General features: G+C 45.3%; 1 protein-coding gene across 1 annotated transcript; it reads left to right on the forward strand.

Moving 5' to 3' along the window:
- Positions 1 to 401: 401 nt before the first annotated feature.
- On the forward strand, positions 402 to 16,368 carry LOC135563753 (ephrin-A1-like). The gene is made up of 5 exons (XM_065007014.1): positions 402 to 672; positions 13,250 to 13,545; positions 13,703 to 13,768; positions 13,965 to 14,099; positions 14,205 to 16,368. Exons 1-5 carry the CDS (start codon positions 575 to 577, stop codon positions 14,324 to 14,326), a joined length of 717 nt encoding a protein of 238 aa, XP_064863086.1. The 5' UTR covers positions 402 to 574; the 3' UTR covers positions 14,327 to 16,368.
- The last annotated feature ends 1,337 nt before the right edge of the window (positions 16,369 to 17,705 follow it).

The raw sequence follows: 17,705 nt of genomic DNA on the forward strand, positions 1-17,705 counted from the left end.
TGACTGACAGACACAGTCACAGATCAGCTCTCCTACAACCTTTAGGTAGACTTTTACATTACATTAGATTCACTTATTTTCTCAAGTATACCATAGTATTGTTATTTCTCATTTTCATGTTGTTGAATATGTGAGCCTATAATTAATCAGGGGGACACACACACACACACAAAAACTATTTTGAGTGCGTCATGAATTCATTTCAATGTCACAAAAATAGCGATAGGCCTATATATTTCTGTCCATGGCTTTGACAATATCATATAGATTGGATAAAGTGTTCATGACGTCTCTAGTTGAATAGTCAGAGCAGCGGGGCGGTTTTCCCGCTGCTATTGGCTATACAACCGGGAGAGGCGTGGCTCCGTTAGACAAAACAGTCTACGCACCTCGGACTGAACCATACAAACCGCTGTTAAACTCAATAGAAGGAGGTCTCAACCCTACAGAAAAGCAGGACCTATAGACCAGCACCCTTATCATACAGTTCTTTTGACAGTGTGCACATTCTGCACAGACTTATTCTGCAATAACAGACAGTATTTGTTGGTGTTCTGGTCCAAAATCAGCAGCTATGGATTTGGTGTGGCTGGTGAGTTTGACTGTGAGCTTCGGAACCTGGTTCGCCTCCGCAGAGAGACATAGCGTCTTCTGGAATATCACAAACCCAAAGTAGGTGTTCTTAATCTCTTTCTCTCTGTGTGTGCGTATTTTGGTGTAGCACACATTAAAAGTGTGTGTGATTTCTGTTTACGCGCACCTAGTGCTCAACTCACTTTGAGAATGATTATCTGACACTACACCAGGCCAATTTAAATAAACTTTCTGTCATGGGATAAATACTGTGTGTCTCATCCACTCAATGGATATCCTACGCGCTGAATTTCCTCGGTTCTTTAACAGACTGGACACACACGGCCTGGTTGAATCAACGTCGATTGCACGTCATTTCAATGAAATGTTGAACCAATGTGGAATAGAAGTGTACATCTGGATTTTGTTATTGCTTTTATTTCTTCCACTTGTAGGATATGTGCCTTGTTGTATTAGCTGTCTGCTTGCCCTTTTAACCAGGTAACAGAATTGTAATCAGGCTATGGGAGGCCAATCGCGCAGCAGGGCATAAACCGAGAACAAGGGAAAGATTGGGAACGAATTCTGAGACAGATGGACAGACAGAATCAACCATATATATGATCTCGATACATAGACAGACTTCCTCACACAGCATAAAAATAAAGCCTGACATGAACCAACTCGACCTGAGTGTCTGAATATAGACTGTATGTCTGTGTTTCACTCTAGTGGTGCTGTTGACAGTCTGACACTTCAGCTCTCCAAGGGGGGGGGGGATGTCCAATGCTGATTGATTTGGGGTCAGAAAGTGTATTGCTACCCTGCCACTCAGTGGGATCAATGGAGCTTGACAGCATATGTGAGGCAGTGTGATTTATTGAGCTTTTAGCACAGAGCTGAAGATGGTGAGAAAGAAGGATGGATTATTTTAGAGAGAAAATGGACAAAGACTGAGGGGTCACGGTTTCAGCCGACTCTGGGTCGACGTTATTGTACCTTCTTATCGGCCTTTTTGTGTTACCTTAATTCGATTTGCACTTTGTCTCTGTAGCCTCATTCTCCTTAGGACAATGGTGATGACAGAACACTAAATTAGATTTCCTATGAAATGGGAAAGACATTGGTTTTGTAATTGAATTAATGACGTGAGCACAGGAAAATATTGTTGACGAGTCATAGCATGTCATGCGTCGTGACGTAATGGGTTTTTGTCGGTGTGAGTCAGTCGTGTACTTTACCTGTTCTGTACGCAGGTCTGACTTCACCTGGGTTTGTCGGTATGACAGCACTGAGACGGTGCCTCGAGCACAAGGAACATGACTTCTGTTGATCAGGTGATATGAGGAAGAGAGAGGGAGAAAAGAACCGAAGAGAAGGACCTCTGAACTAAACTAAAAGAAAGCGGTTATAGAGGAGAAATCGGTGCTTCAGAGTTGTAGGTCAAGTGAGAATTGCTATGAATGCAGAGAACATTTGAGGGGCAGTGTTCTGTGTGTGGTGTGTGTGTGTGTGTGTGTGTGTTTAACTATACTTGTGCGGACAGGAAGTCCCCACCAGAATAGTAAACAAACATTTGACCAACTGGGGACATTTTGTTGATCCCCACAAGATCAAATGTTATTTCTAGGATCTAGGGTTAGGAGCTAGGTTTAGGTTAGGGTTGGGGGTTAACCTTGTCCCCACAAGTTTAGCTGCGCAAGACTGTGTTCTTTAATCCGGCTCTGGACTACATTCCCACTTTAACTTGTGTTGCATAACATCATCAACAACAACAATCATCATGTACACTAATCCTTTTCGTAGCAGACTAAAGATAGACTAACACATAACCAGACAGATATGTTCACACAGTGTCCACTAAAGACCGATAGACTCACACTGATAACTATTACTCATGATACAAGCTCTACTCACATTCTCTACTGCATATGTCTCACACACACACACACTTTTTTCTCCCAGAATTCTTTATCTAAAGTCTCTGAAAACCTCCAATTGGAACTCAGTGAATGTGGTTTTCAGAAGGAGAATAATCAGTGTTAAAAATGAAGACTTAATCCTAGTCTGGGCCGTACCCACCTGCTACTGTTACCATATGTTTACTGTATAATCCCTCGTCCTTCTCTTTAATCCCTCCTTCTCAGTTTCTATCGTTCTTTTTCAACTTTCTCTCTGGGCAGTTCTCAGACTTCTTTCAGCCTGAAAGCCCAATCTGGTTCCTCAACTGTCGTCCCACTTTACACTGTGTCTCAACCACCTGATTCACTCCCATGTGATCAATCTGTCAGTCAGACTGACAGCCAGTGAATCACTGAGTCTAATTGATTCTAATTGATTCCTGGCTGATTGATCTAAGGCGATCAGGTGTAAACTGATGTTTACTGACTGACTTCGGATGGTAACACACAGATCGCTCAGTGAGTGTGTACAGTTGTCAGTCTCCAACTTGACTGGTATAGAAACTGGTTTTTGTGTGTGTGTGAGAGAGACTGGGCTTGTTTCGACCTGATCCAACAGCTTAATCATTAGTTCTGGCGCAATGCCTTGTTACTGGAAGTGTGTTTTTGTTTTTGACTGAGGGTGAGTGTGTAGTGTTGCCTGAACTCCAATGTCAGAGAAAGGGAGGGGCCCTATATGTAGGCGATATTACGGAGCACTGGTAAATCAGTGACACACACACACACACACTCTCTCTCTCTCGGGGCAGGAGGGAGGAGTTGGGTGTTAATATTAGTAGCAGCCAGCATTCCACACTTCCCCTGTTACTATACTCAACTCTGTCAGCTGTGTTCGACCCCCCTTTCCTTCTCTCCCTCCCTCTGTACCTGTCTGTTCCTCTCTCCATTGTCACTCCCTCTTCTCCACACCAGCTGCGTCTTCTCCAGCTTGTTATTGCCTGACCACCTCTATCTCACTCTCTGTTTCCATGAGTTCATCTCTACCACATATTCAAGTATTCATGTTCTCCTCTCCTATATAGCTACATTTCCAATCCTCTGTCTTTTGTCTTTCCCTCTCGTGTTGTTGAGGTGTTGGGCTTGTCTGAACAGATATGTCCTAGAGGAAGAGGTTTAGGGTTGTGGTGGCTGGTGGGGGAAGAGGGTGGTGTGGTTGTAATGTTAAATGTGTGATTTTCTTCTCTGTTGTAAAGCTCTTCTTTCCTCAGGCTACATTCCCCCTCTCTCTATTCTGAAACCCTCCCCTCTCTCTATTCTGAAACCCTCTGCTCTCTATTCTGAAACCCTCCTCTCTCTCTCTCTCTCTCTCTCTCTCTCTCCTTCTCCCCTCCCCTCTCTCTATTCTGAAACCCTCCGCTCTCTATTCTGAAACCCTCCTCTCTCTCTCTCCTTCTCCCCTCTCTCTATTCTGAAACCCTCCCCTCTCTCTATTCTGAAACCCTCCCCTCTCTCTATTCTGAAACCCTCCCCTCTCTCTATTCTGAAACCCTCCCCTCTCTCTCTCTCTCTCTCTCTCCTTCTCCCCTCTCTCTATTCTGGATCCCACCTTTCAATTCAAGGGGCTTTATTGGCATGGGAAACATGTTAACATTGCCAAAGCAAGTCTCTCTCCCTCCCACCTCATCTGTCGCTCTGGGTCTCTAATCCTACAGCAGAATGAGGGGGAAATGCATGCGCACACAGATTACAGACAATCTGAGCTGTAATCTGACTAGCTGACCCATAGACACTAAAATCGTCATCGTCATTCTGCTGCTTTTTATATTTAGAATAGATTATATCCCTGTTATCTCTCTGCCGTAGTGTGTGTGTGTGTTAGTAAATCTGAAGCTCCTTAAATATGTAGAGGAACATATCCTACTGAGAACAATCAGTTAAAGGAGCCAATCGGGTATCTGCAGTCAGTCAGCTACACAGCGTATAGTTCTATCCATTCAATCACATCTAGGCATATAGCTTGTTTCCTGCTGACATAACAGCTGTCTTACCTAACACTCTCACACACACATTATCATGGATGTAACATAAAACGCTTTGCCGTGTTTAAATTATGGATTTTTTTTTAAATACTTTAATTAGCACCACCTGGGCCCCCTTCCATCTCAACTCTTCCTCTCTGCTCCTTATCTATGGTCCCAACTTCCTCTCTCTCTCCGTTAGTCCCTCTCTTTCTCACAGACCCTGCTCTGTTTTCCTGAGTAGTTTTCCACACAGATCAAAGCAGCTTGCTGTGTCTCCCCACTGTTACTGTTTGACTCAATTCTACAGGACTGAGGACTGCTTTATCCTCACGTTATCACATTGTGTGTGTAGGGTCATGTTTGTGTGTCCAGTATCATCTCATGTAGCATTTCAGAGATGGCTCTCTGTTGCCCCCTAAGGGCCACTTCCAGTCTCAGGCCTGACTGACCTTTTCCTTCCTTTCTTTCTTTCTTTCTTTCTTTCTCTGTTTGAAGCAGCCAGGATATTTCCAGCAATAATTTTTGCAATTCATGACATTCACTTTGAATGAATGAAAATAGTTTTGACCCCAACCGTGTTATTCTGTATAATCCAGATTGAACCAGGGTTAGTTGGAATATAATCGCCCTGGTTGAGAGACCTGTGAGTCTAGTTCTCCTCATTGACCCAAACCAAGCTGCATATCTAGCAACCTGCCAACATGTAGCCTCTTTCTATTCATCTGAAAGAGAGAGTTGGGAACAGAAAGCGGGGGATGGGTAGAAGAGGAAGGGATTTGTGTTGAGAAATTAGGCTGTCATGAAGAGCTCTGATATGTTACCTTTTTAAGAGCAAGGGAAGAATAGAGGATGAACGGAGGAAGAGGGTGGGTGGGTTAGTTTAGAGCGCATAAAGGGTAGAAAGACTGAAGGAGGAGAGATGGGACATGGCTGGAGGGAGGGGAGATGGGACATGGCTGGAGGGAGGGGAGATGGGACATGGCTGGAGGGAGGGGAGATGGGACATGGCTGGAGGGAGGAGAGATGGGACATGGCTGGAGGGAGGAGAGATGGGACATGGCTGGAGGGAGGAGAGATGGGACATGGCTGGAGGGAGGAGAGATGGGACATGGCTGGAGGGAGGAGAGATGGGACATGGCTGGAGGGAGGAGAGATGGGACATGGCTGGAGGGAGGAGAGATGGGACATGGCTGGAGGGAGGAGAGATGGGACATGGCTGGAGGGAGGAGAGATGGGACATGGCTGGCGGGAGGGGAGATGGGACATGGCTGGCGGGAGGGGAGATGGGACATGGCTGGAGGGAGGGAGATGGGACATGGCTGGCGGGAGGAGATGGGACATGGCTGGAGGGAGGGAGATGGGACATGGCTGGAGGGAGGGAGATGGGACATGGCTGGAGGGAGGAGAGATGGGACATGGCTGGAGGGAGGAGAGATGGGACATGGCTGGAGGGAGGAGAGATGGGACATGGCTGGCGGGAGGGGAGATGGGACATGGCTGGCGGGAGGGGAGATGGGACATGGCTGGCGGGAGGAGAGATGGGACATGGCTGGCGGGAGGGGAGATGGGACATGGCTGGCGGGAGGGGAGATGGGACATGGCTGGCGGGGGGAGATGGGACATGGCTGGAGGGAGGGGAGATGGGACATGGCTGGAGGGAGGGAGATGGGACATGGCTGGAGGGAGGAGATGGGACATGGCTGGAGGGAGGGGAGATGGGACATGGAGGGGAGATGGGACATGGAGGGGAGATGGGACATGGAGGGAGGGAGGGGAGATGGGACATGGAGGGAGGCTGGAGATACTGAGGGAGGGGAGATGGGACATGGCTGGAGGGAGGGGAGATGGGACATGGCTGGAGGGAGGGGAGATGGGACATGGAGGGGAGATGGGACATGGAGGGGAGATGGGACATGGAGGGGAGATGGGACATGGAGGGAGGGAGGGGAGATGGGACATGGAGGGAGGGAGGGGAGATACTGAGGGAGGGGAGATGGGACATGGCTGGAGGGAGGGGAGAAAAGGTTGTGTTGACATTTTTAAAGGCTCTCAAACCCTGCAATTCCTTATAAAGAATCACACATGCGATGAATAGGTGGTGGTAGTAATAATTGGAGTCTGGATGTGATAATGGGGGTTGGGACAGAATGATTAGACTCCTGTTATTCTGACCTGTTGGAGCGTGACAGACAGAAGAATGGCCTCTTTGGAACTCTCCTCTTGGGAGAGAATGTGGGAGATTAGAGAGCGAGATTAGAGCGTTCTAGAGGTTCTACTAGGGGAGTTGGTGTATAATACTGTATTAGTAGATACAACTCAAACCCAGATTACAACTGACAGGCTTATATCCTCTTGAGTTGAGGTGTGAACGTGGGATACCAAAGTGAATTAATAGGGTCATTTATACACCTGTGTGTGAAGATTTTATAGTTGTATGGTGTGAGAGCATTCTATTCCACAGACTCTCACATACCCCAGAAGCCCTGTCATGACATTCCTCGTGTGTGTGTGTGTGTGTGTGTGTGTGTGTGTGTGTTGCCGACTATCTGTGGAGTATATGGTGGGTTTTGTTAACAGTGCTGACTCCCCTTCAGACCCGCTGTGTGTGACTAGACTCTCCCTTGCTGAGTCAGTAAGGAGTGTGTATGAGGATTCTGACTCTGAACTCTAACCCCTGTGACTTGCCTGACAGTTTGTAACATTCCCCAAAGAATGAGAGCAGGAGGAGACGGGGAGAAAGGAGAGCATTTTGGTTGTGGGTTTTTATATGGAAAACACTGGAGGGATGGTAGGGAGAGAAGAGAAATGGGCCTTTAAGTAGGGAAGAGAAGAGAAGAGAGGGATGGCATGTGAATCTAGAGGGGAGAGATGTGATAACAGCAAGAGATGAGGAGAGGACTTCAAAGCTGTTGAGAACTTAATGAGGTGTTAAACAACTCACCCAAATCACCCTACTGTCATAACCACCTACCACACACACACTCAAAGCAAACACACACATCTGTGACGCAGTAGCTGCAGTAGCAGCTCTGTGAACTGTTCAGTTCAGAGGAGAGGTGAAGGGAGACTACCTTCACACAACTCAGTGAGACACACACACACACACACACACACACACACACACACACACACACACCTCAGTGAGACAGGCAGGCTCTGCCCTGATAAACAGATGTGCTCAAGTGCCTGGGCTGTGAGGCGGCCTGAATTATGGTATTCAGAGAACCTCTCTCTCCCTCACATGTGTAGCTATCACATTAACGCAACTCTCACTCTCCTGTGAACAGACTACTGTTCGGAGGGAGGGAGGAAGGGGTGCTTGTGTTCCAGTTGTGAGTCTGGCCCTGTGTCAAATGGCTTCAATCAGCTGAACTTCTCCCAGATCCCTAGGCTGAGATTGCGCACACACACACACACACAACCCCTCCCATTGATAAGTACGGCCGTCAACGTTACTGTAAATCTAGCTTCATCATGATTATTGTACAGAGTCAATTATGGGCAACATGGACCACGTAGCTACTATGGCTCTCAGCATTTTGCACAACATACCTCATCACATCTACATCAGCCTCTACTAGTGAGCAGAGGACACTGAGCACAGCCTTGGGGCTAGAGGGGGTGAAGGATGGGGGGCAGACTGGAGTCTAGTCAGCTCCAGGGTTTATGTCTTTAGGGGGAGGAGTAATTGCACCCTATTCAGAACCCCTCCTCCCTTTGTGGGCAACAGCTTGGCCCCAGACCCCAGATAGCTTTTAATTAAGTAGGAAGAGCGACAAAGGGAGATCTGAAAGTGTGTTTGTGTGGAGTGACAGATTAGCAACAGAATATGTGTTTTGGCAGCTTTAGACAGGAACATGTTTTTAAGGAGAAGCTGTGATTAGTGTGGAAATCGGGTGGATTCCATTCAGTTAGGAGTCTCTTTACTCTACTGTAGCAGTGCAGTTCTCTCGTGCCGTTCATCTCAACCCTGTCATTACCAGTCTGAGTCAAAGAAAATAAATTAGAAAGGAACACAGATTTGTTTGTCAATTAAGCGCTTGAACCGCAGACCGGTGTGTGTGCATGCGAAGGCTAAGCCAAAGATATCATCCTGTTTTGAAGTGGTGTGTGAGAGAGTCTCATCTAGCTATTAGCCCTGGCTAATGAGCCTAGTTACGGGCTCTGCTAACAATACATGTTGTGACAGGCAGGTTACTCTCGCTAGGTCTCTCTCTCTCACTCACACACACACACACACACAGTGGCAGGGGGGTTAGAGACCCACATGGAGCCAGTGTGTCTGTCACTTAAGGACAACAACAACAGTAGAGAAAGGAGGGATGGAAGGAGGGATGAAAGGAGGGAGGCAGGATAGCAAATACCTCCTGTTCCAGGCTTTGATGTTTGGACACACACTAACACAACATAAACATGTATGAACTGGGTTCTTCACACTGTCTCTCTCACACACAAAGCTAGTGTATACATTACTATGAGCCCTTCCTCCCTAATTAAAGTGCCACCAGCTGCCTGTGATACAGATGCTCTCTCTCTCTCGTGGCACAGAACAGAGCCACACACCCAGAGTATGTGTCAGGGTGTTTGTGCTGTGGCCTGTGTGGATGTCTGTTCAGTCCAGGGCTGGGAACCAATGAGACTCTGATGTGCATATTCTACTGATTACATCCTCAGGGATAACAAGCTCTTACCCACAGTCAATCGCTCTTCCAGAAAAGTGTGTGTGTGTGTGTACCCTGCCAGCACCACTGACTCCACTCGGCAACACAACTCCTAGTCCCTGTGTGAGCTGAATAATAATAGGCCTGGAGGACAGCTGGAAATCACTGTTTTAATTTGGTACCAGATACAGCACTTGGTTTCTTTCATCTCTCTAACTTTCCTTCCTACCAGAAATATACGTTCCACTGCTCTACCCAATGTTCTAGGGTTTATTTCATGAGGTGTGTGTGTGTTAGACATTTGTGTCCTTTCACGTGTATACCTCAGTAGATTGGAGGGGTTGACTGGAGGGAGGGAGGGTGAAACCACCACAACAACAGTTTAAAATCTAGAACTGAGATGGAGGGAAAGCTTAGAGTCATCAAGTTAAGGGAGGTGAAAAGGAACAGAAAGAGAGACTGTCTCCACCTCCCTCAATATGTATTTTTCATGGAGGGAGGAAGAAAGAAGTAGGAAGAGACATCAGGGGTGAAGAATCACTAGAGGAGTTAAAACAGTCACCCACTGACACTCCAACAGGTGCAGAGGGAAAGAAAGATGACAACTAACCCACTCAAATGACTTGTGTAGGAAGGGAGAGAGAGATTAAATGACTTGTGTAGGAAGGGAGAGAGAGATTAAATGATTTGTAGGAAGGGAGAGAGATTAAATGATTTGTAGGAAGGGAGAGAGAGATTAAATGACTTGTAGGAAGGGAGAGAGAGATTAAATGACTTGTAGGAAGGGAGAGAGAGATTAAATGACTTGTAGGAAGGGAGAGAGAGATTAAATGACTTGTAGGAAGGGAGAGAGATTAAATGACTTGTAGGAAGGGAGAGAGATTAAATGATTTGTGTAGGAAGGGAGAGAGAGATTAAATGACTTGTAGGAAGGGAGAGAGAGATTAAATGACTTGTGTAGGAAGGGAGAGAGAGATTAAATGACTTGTAGGAAGGGAGAGAGAGATTAAATGACTTGTAGGAAGGGAGAGAGAGATTAAATGACTTGTAGGAAGGGAGAGAGATTAAATGATTTGTGAAGGAAGGGAGAGAGAGATTAAATGACTTGTAGGAAGGGAGAGAGAGATTAAATTATTTGTGTAGGAAGGGAGAGAGAGATTAAATGACTTGTGTAGGAAGGGAGAGCGAGATTAAATGACTTGTGTAGGAAGGGAGAGCGAGATTAAATGACTTGTGTAGGAAGGAGAGCGAGATTAAATGATTTGTGTAGGAAGGAGAGAGAGATTAAATGATTTGATTAAATGTAGGAAGGAGAGAGAGATTAAATGACTTGTAGGAAGGGAGAGAGATTAAATGATTTGTGTAGGAAGGGAGAGAGAGAGAGATTAAATGACTTGTAGGAAGGGAGAGAGAGAGAGATTAAATGACTTGTAGGAAGGGAGAGAGAGATTAAATGACTTGTAGGAAGGGAGAGAGAGATTAAATGACTTGTAGGAAGGGAGAGAGATTAAATGACTTGTAGGAAGGGAGAGAGATTAAATGACTTGTAGGAAGGGAGAGAGATTAAATGACTTGTAGGAAGGGAGAGAGAGATTAAATGACTTGTAGGAAGGGAGAGAGAGATTAAATGACTTGTAGGAAGGGAGAGAGAGATTAAATGACTTGTAGGAAGGGAGAGAGATTAAATGATTTGTGTAGGAAGGGAGAGAGAGATTAAATGACTTGTAGGAAGGGAGAGAGAGATTAAATGATTTGTAGGAAGGGAGAGAGAGATTAAATGACTTGTAGGAAGGGAGCGAGAGATTAAATGACTTGTAGGAAGGGAGAGAGAGATTAAATGACTTGTAGGAAGGGAGAGGGAGATTAAATGACTTGTAGGAAGGGAGAGGGAGATTAAATGACTTGTGTAGGAAGGGAGAGAGAGATTAAATGACTTGTGTAGGAAGGGAGAGAGAGATTAAATGACTTGTGTAGGAAGGGAGAGAGAGATTAAATGACTTGTGTAGGAAGGGAGAGAGATTAAATGACTTGTAGGAAGGGAGAGAGAGATTAAATGACTTGTAGGAAGGGAGAGAGATTAAATGACTTGTAGGAAGGGAGAGAGATTAAATGACTTGTAGGAACGGAGAGTGAGATTAAATGACTTGTAGGAAGGGAGAGAGAGATTAAATGATTTGTGTAGGAAGGGAGAGAGAGATTAAATGACTTGTGTAGGAAGGGAGAGGGAGATTAAATGTGTAGGAAGGGAGAGGGAGATTAAATGACTTGTGTAGGAAGGAGAGAGAGATTAAATGACTTGTAGGAAGGGAGAGAGAGATTAAATGACTTGTAGGAAGGGAGAGAGAGATTAAATGATTTGTGTAGGAAGGGAGAGAGAGAGAGATTAAATGATTTGTGTAGGAAGGGAGAGAGAGAGAGATTAAATGACTTGTGTAGGAAGGAGAGAGAGAGAGATTAAATGATTTGTGTAGGAAGGGAGAGAGAGAGAGATTAAATGACTTGTGTAGGAAGGGAGAGCGAGATTAAATGATTTGTGTAGGAAGGGAGAGAGAGATTAAATGACTTGTGTAGGAAGGGAGAGAGAGATTAAATGACTTGTGTAGGAAGGGAGAGCGAGATTAAATGACTTGTGTAGGAAGGGAGAGCGAGATTAAATGATTTGTGTAGGAAGGGAGAGAGAGATTAAATGACTTGTGTAGGAAGGGAGAGAGAGATTAAATGACTTGTGTAGGAAGGGAGAGAGAGATTAAATGACTTGTGTAGGAAGGGAGAGAGAGATTAAATGACTTGTGCAGACAGCGCATGTATATGACAGACAGAGAGACAGAAGGAGAAACTGTCACTCAATCTATTCTCCATGGATACAGCTGGCCAGTGAAACTCTACTCTTAAAACAACATGAGTGGAACCCTCCAGATGAGAGACAGATGAGGGATCGGCAGAAAGAGTGTAGGTGTGTAGTGGTGTGTTCTTGTCTAAATAAATACATCAAACAAGTTCAGCCAGTGACTCCTGATTAGCTACTCAGTAATTCTCCTTGTCTGGGTGACAGGTCTACACTAGGACTCACGCAATCACACACACACACACACACACACACACACACACACACACACACACACACACACGTGCCGCAGGTGCAAATATACAGACACACACACACACACACACACACGCGCGCGGTCTGTTTGGGCTGAGTCTTATTAACAGCTTTGTGTTTATGATTGTCTGTGTGTTTATTATGAGTGTGTGTTTATGATTGTCTGTGTGTTTATTATGAGTGTGTGTTTATGATTGTCTGTGTGTTTTATTATGAGTGTGTGTTTATGATTGTCTGTGTGTTTTATTATGAGTGTGTGTTTATGATTGTCTGTGTGTTTATTATGAGTGTGTGTTTATGATTGTCCGTGAGTGTTTATTATCAGTGTGTGTTTGAATAAGTTGGTTCTTCCATGCGTGTTTGTTCATGTGAGAGGAACAGCCCACCCAAACATGGGCTCAACTCTGTCATCTGGCTGGGAATGGGCTCAACTCTGTCATCTGGCTGGGAATGGGCTCAACTCTGTCATCTGGCTGGGAATGGGCTCAACTCTGTCATCTGGCTGGGAATGGGCTCAACTCTGTCATCTGGCTGGGAATGGGCTCAACTCTGTCATCTGGCTGGGAATGGGCTCAACTCTGTCATCTGGCTGGGAACTCTGTCATCTGGCTGGGAATGGGCTCAACTCTGTCATCTGGCTGGGAATGGGCTCAACTCTGTCATCTGGCTGGGAATGGGCTGTCATCTGGCAATGGGCTCTGTCATCTGGCTGGGAATGGGCTCAACTCTGTCATCTGGCTGGGAATGGGCTCAACTCTGTCATCTGGCTGGGAATGGGCTCAACTCTGTCATCTGGCTGGGAATGGGCTCAACTCTGTCATCTGGCTGGGAATGGGCTCAACTCTGTCATCTGGCTGGGAATGGGCCGTGATGATATTTCATAATGTTACGTTTGTTCCTTCGGTCAGTCAGAGACGACTACTTGATGTAAGGTCATCTAAAGGTAATAGCCAGCCATGTCACTAACCACCTTTCTCTTCTCTCGCTCCCTAGTTTCCTATGGGATGAGTACACAGTGGAGGTGAAAATCAACGACTACCTGGACATCATCTGTCCTCACTACACGCGTGGGGAGCTGCCGTCCCAGGAGGCCGAGCGGTACGTGCTGTACATGGTAGAGAAGGAGGACTATGAGGTGTGTAAGCCCCACTCCTTCGACCAGCTGCGTTGGGAATGTTCCCGGCCCTTCGCTGCCCACGCCCCCGAGAGGTTCTCCGAGAAGTTCCAGCGCTTCACCCCCTTCACCCTGGGCAAGGAGTTCAGACAGGGAGAGAGCTACTACTATATCTGTAAGTATATCAATACTGTAGTAGTACTACACATCAACTACTACCACTACTATCTATGTGAAGTACTTCTGAATGAATACTACCACTTAACTGTGCAATAGACTACTCTAACACAATGCTTGGGTATTTGTACTAAACATCTCTTCTCCCTCTTCAGCCAAGCCGCTGCATCACCACGGCCAGGAGTGTCTGAGACTGAAGGTGGATGTGGTTGGACCTCATGGTGAGCTCCATTCCCCTGTCTCCATCAACATGCTAGCATTCGCCTCTGTTAGCTTTAGCCTTTAGAGGGTTTTCCTATGGTAGCATTAGCTTCCGTTAGCATCAATGGCTAGGCTTAGTGTTCCTCATATTCAGTGGTGTTCCCGTTGGGTGTTCATACAATCAAGTTCTTACCAATGACTTCTTGTCTTCTACAGGTTCTGGGAAGGCCAAGGCTGACAAAGGCAAGGATGGAGCGATGGAGAAAGCGATGGATGGAGGAAAGGAAAAGATGGGAGGAGGAGGAGGAGGAGGAGGAGGAGTGCACAACCCCTCCAACAGGCTTCCAGCCGGTACGTCTCCCTTCTGTCCATCCAGTGAGACAGTCAGATGTATAGTAGAATTGTTCCACTTGTTTCTGATAATAACATGTTCTCTCTCTCTCTCTCTCTCTCCAGATGACCCTACTGTGTTGGAGCCGAAGGTTCAGAAGAGTGTGGGTAGTTCAGGTGTTCAGCTGGTCTCCCTGTCGGTCTTCTTCACCCTGTTCCCCGTCCTACTATCCCTGTTACTATGTTGAGACTGAGTTAAAGACCTAGCTACAGAGACACTGTCAACCCAATGCTGGACATTGGCACAAAGAAGATTTTTATAGATATTTTTATATTTGCAACTGGACTGAACTGCTGTGTGTGTGTGTGTGTGATTGGAACGTGGATCGTTCCAGAGACTATGATCTTCAAGAGTATTTTCTGAAGGATGTTTTTCTACATGTTTTTGTAAATGAAAGAGGATGGATGCTATTCCCCCTTTTTTCTCCTTTTCACTCCATTTGAAATGTATGGACACTTGGAAACCCCACTGACTCTGGAACAGATCTAACTGGAAACGTGATGTACTAATCGTTATTAGAAAACTGACAAAGGGATAATTGTTTTCATGATTACCCTGAATTGAATTGTAACAGTGATATACACTGGGTGTAAAAAAACATGATCAGCACCTTCTTAATATTGAGTTGCACCCCCTTTTGCCCTCAGAAAAGCCTCAATTCGTCAGGGCATGGACTCTACAAGGTGTCGAAAGCGTTCCACAGGGATGCTGGTCCATGTTGACTCCATTGCTTCCCACAGTTGTGTCAAGTTGGCTGAATGTCCTTTGGGTGGTGAAAGAGTATTGATATACACACAGGAAACTGTTGAGTGTGAAAAACCCAGCAGTGTTCCAGTTCTTGACACACTCAAACCGGTGTGCCTTGTACCTACCACCATACCCCGTTCAAAGGCACTTCAACCTTTTGTCTTGCCCATTCACCCTCTGAATGGCACACATACACAATCCATGTCTCAATTGTCTCAAGGCATAAAAATCCTTATTTAACCTGTCTCCTCCCCTTCATCTACACTGATTGAAGTGGATTTAGCAAGTGACATCATAGCTTTCACCTGGTCAGTCTGACATGGAAAGAGCAGGTGCTCCTAATGTTTTGTACACTCAGTGTATAATGTGGGTACATATTCTTGGTTCAATCTGAAATAGTTTGAGCCAAAGCCTACAGTAGTCCTCTGAAACGGCCTCATGTTTCCTCCTCTACATGTAGAGACTATTGATGTATATAGATGTATATGTATTAACTGACCTTCCTCTAAGAACGGTTCATGTCTTGTTTAGTGTAGTAGATACTCAGGTCAATGGGGATGTTTCTTCTTGACATGTCACTAAAATCAAACTAAAGTGTATTTGTCACGTCCACAGGATACAGCAGGTGTGAACAGTACAGTAAAATGCTTACTTACAAGCCCTTCCTCAACAATGCAGTATTCAATTATAATTCACTGTACAAAACCCAATGATGTGATAGATGCATACTCTAAAGCACAGATTAGCACACACTAGAACAAAACACACATTCTATGTTGTAGATATTCACAGATATCTACATAACCAGATCCTCTGTCATTGAGATGGTACAACAGCTTCTTGTGAACAAATTGGGCTTGTTTTAGTCATTGCTGGTTTGCTTTTGTATGTCTTTATGGTTTAGTGTTGAACAGATGTGTGTGTGTATAGGAACGAGATGGAGGGAATGGGAATTGAGGGGAAGGAGGAGAGCAAAGCGCTAATGACAGGATTCTGAGTGGGTGTTGTGATTGCATGACGGCTGGGAGCTGTGCTTCCTTCCTTTACTGATGGTCATTCATCGCATACTCTGATATACTGTAAACAACGTCACACAAACAACATAACTGGTACACTGGACATTATGGTGTGTGCACAGTAGGTTGGTGGCACCCTAATTGGGGAGAACTGACTCGTGGTAATGACTGGAGTGGAATCGGTGGAATGGTATCTCATACATAAACACATGGATGCCAGGTGTTTGATTCCATTCCATTAGCTCCGTTCCAGACATTATTATGAGCCGTCCTCCCCTCAGCAGCATCCGGTTTACAGGTGTTACACAAAATGCAAAGGAAATCCCTACATACAGACACTGTATAGTAATTTTGTTTTTGTAAATCTTTGTATGGAAAATGTGTACATTGTGAAAAATATGGAAATAACAGCATTTGTTTAAAATGTGAAAACTTTAATGTAATTAAAAAACAGTGATATAATAAATCTGACTTGAGTGCTTTCAATTCTCACATTTTATAGCCAAAAGTAAAGACATTGATGGTCACACTTTCAAAACTGTTACTTTTGACACAATTCACAGCTGGAGTTGAAATCTTTCACTGCAGCATTCTGACATTTGTTTTGATGGTTGACAAAGGTGACTCTCCAAGCCCCTCCATCTGCCCTCTGAAGAAATCTCACCCTTTCGCCAACTACCCTCATGTCTTTCCTGTGCGTTTCTCGCCTTCCCTTACTTTTGCCATTTCTGTCTTTCACCCTGGGCTGGGTTTCTCTGGCTTTAACATCACAGCCCTCTGGCCAAACATCTGTGGAGAGGGATATTATTTGGCCCTAAACAGAGTACACAGTGGCAGAATACCTGACCCCCTGTGACTGACCCGAACTTAAGGAAAGCCTTGTGTAACGAGTGTGATGAGAGTCGGGGAAGCAAGTTCAGGGAGTGAGTGTTTTAATAAATGAACTAAATACCAAATGAGAAACGCACAGAAATGATGAGGCCTTGGGAAGGAACCAAAGGGAGTGACATATATATACTCGGAGTGATGGAGTCCAGGTGAGTCTGATGACATGCAGGAGCGCGTCACAATGGTGACAGGTGTGTGCCATAACGAGCAGCCTGGTGACCTAGAGGCCGGAGAGGGCGCACACGTGACACTTTAACTATGTACAGACTCAGTGAGAATAGCCTTGCTATTGAGGAAAGCTGCCGTAGTCAGACCTGGCTCTTGAGAAGACAGTCTATGTGCACACTGCCCACAAAATGAGGTGGAAACTGAGCTGCACTTCCTAACCTCCTGCCCAATGTATGACCATATTAGAGACATATATTTCCCTCAGATTATACAGATCCACTGTTCATTTTTATTGTTTATTTCAGTTTTGTGTATTTTCTACTTCACTTGCTTTGGCAATGTTAACATGTGTTTCCCATGCCAAAAAAGCCTCTTGAATTGAAAATGTAAATAATAATTTGAGAGAGGAGAGAGAAGGGAGGAGAGAGGGGTGACAGGAGACCATGAGCAAACTGACACCTGGGTATGAAAGTGCTACTCTCGCTCTCTCCCTCATACTCTCCCTTGTCCTTTTATTTGCTATCTTGTCTCTTCTCTCCCCTCCCTCCCTTCCTCAATCCAATTCAAGGGCTTTATTGGCATGGGAAACATGTTGACATTGCCAAGCAAGTGAAACAGATGAACATTTTTTTTTTAAGAAGTAAAAAAGTTCCAAAGGAATTGATATTTTGTCAATTAGGGTGTGCAGGGTGAGTACGTGGTCTGTTGTATGGTAATTTGGTTAAAAAAAACTATTTGCTCCGTACA

Source organism: Oncorhynchus nerka, linkage group LG3 (genome assembly GCF_034236695.1).
Source record: "Oncorhynchus nerka isolate Pitt River linkage group LG3, Oner_Uvic_2.0, whole genome shotgun sequence".
Taxonomy (NCBI): Eukaryota; Metazoa; Chordata; class Actinopteri; order Salmoniformes; family Salmonidae; genus Oncorhynchus; species Oncorhynchus nerka.

Coding starts and splice junctions, on each gene's coding strand:
- LOC135563753 (XM_065007014.1), top strand. CDS start 575: ATGGATTTGGTGTGGCTGGTGAGTTTGACTGTGAGCTTCGGAACCTGG. Junction 13,546..13,702: donor AGAGAGCTACTACTATATCT/GTAAGTATATCA, acceptor CTCCCTCTTCAG/CCAAGCCGCTGCATCACCAC. Junction 14,100..14,204: donor CTCCAACAGGCTTCCAGCCG/GTACGTCTCCCT, acceptor CTCTCTCTCCAG/ATGACCCTACTGTGTTGGAG.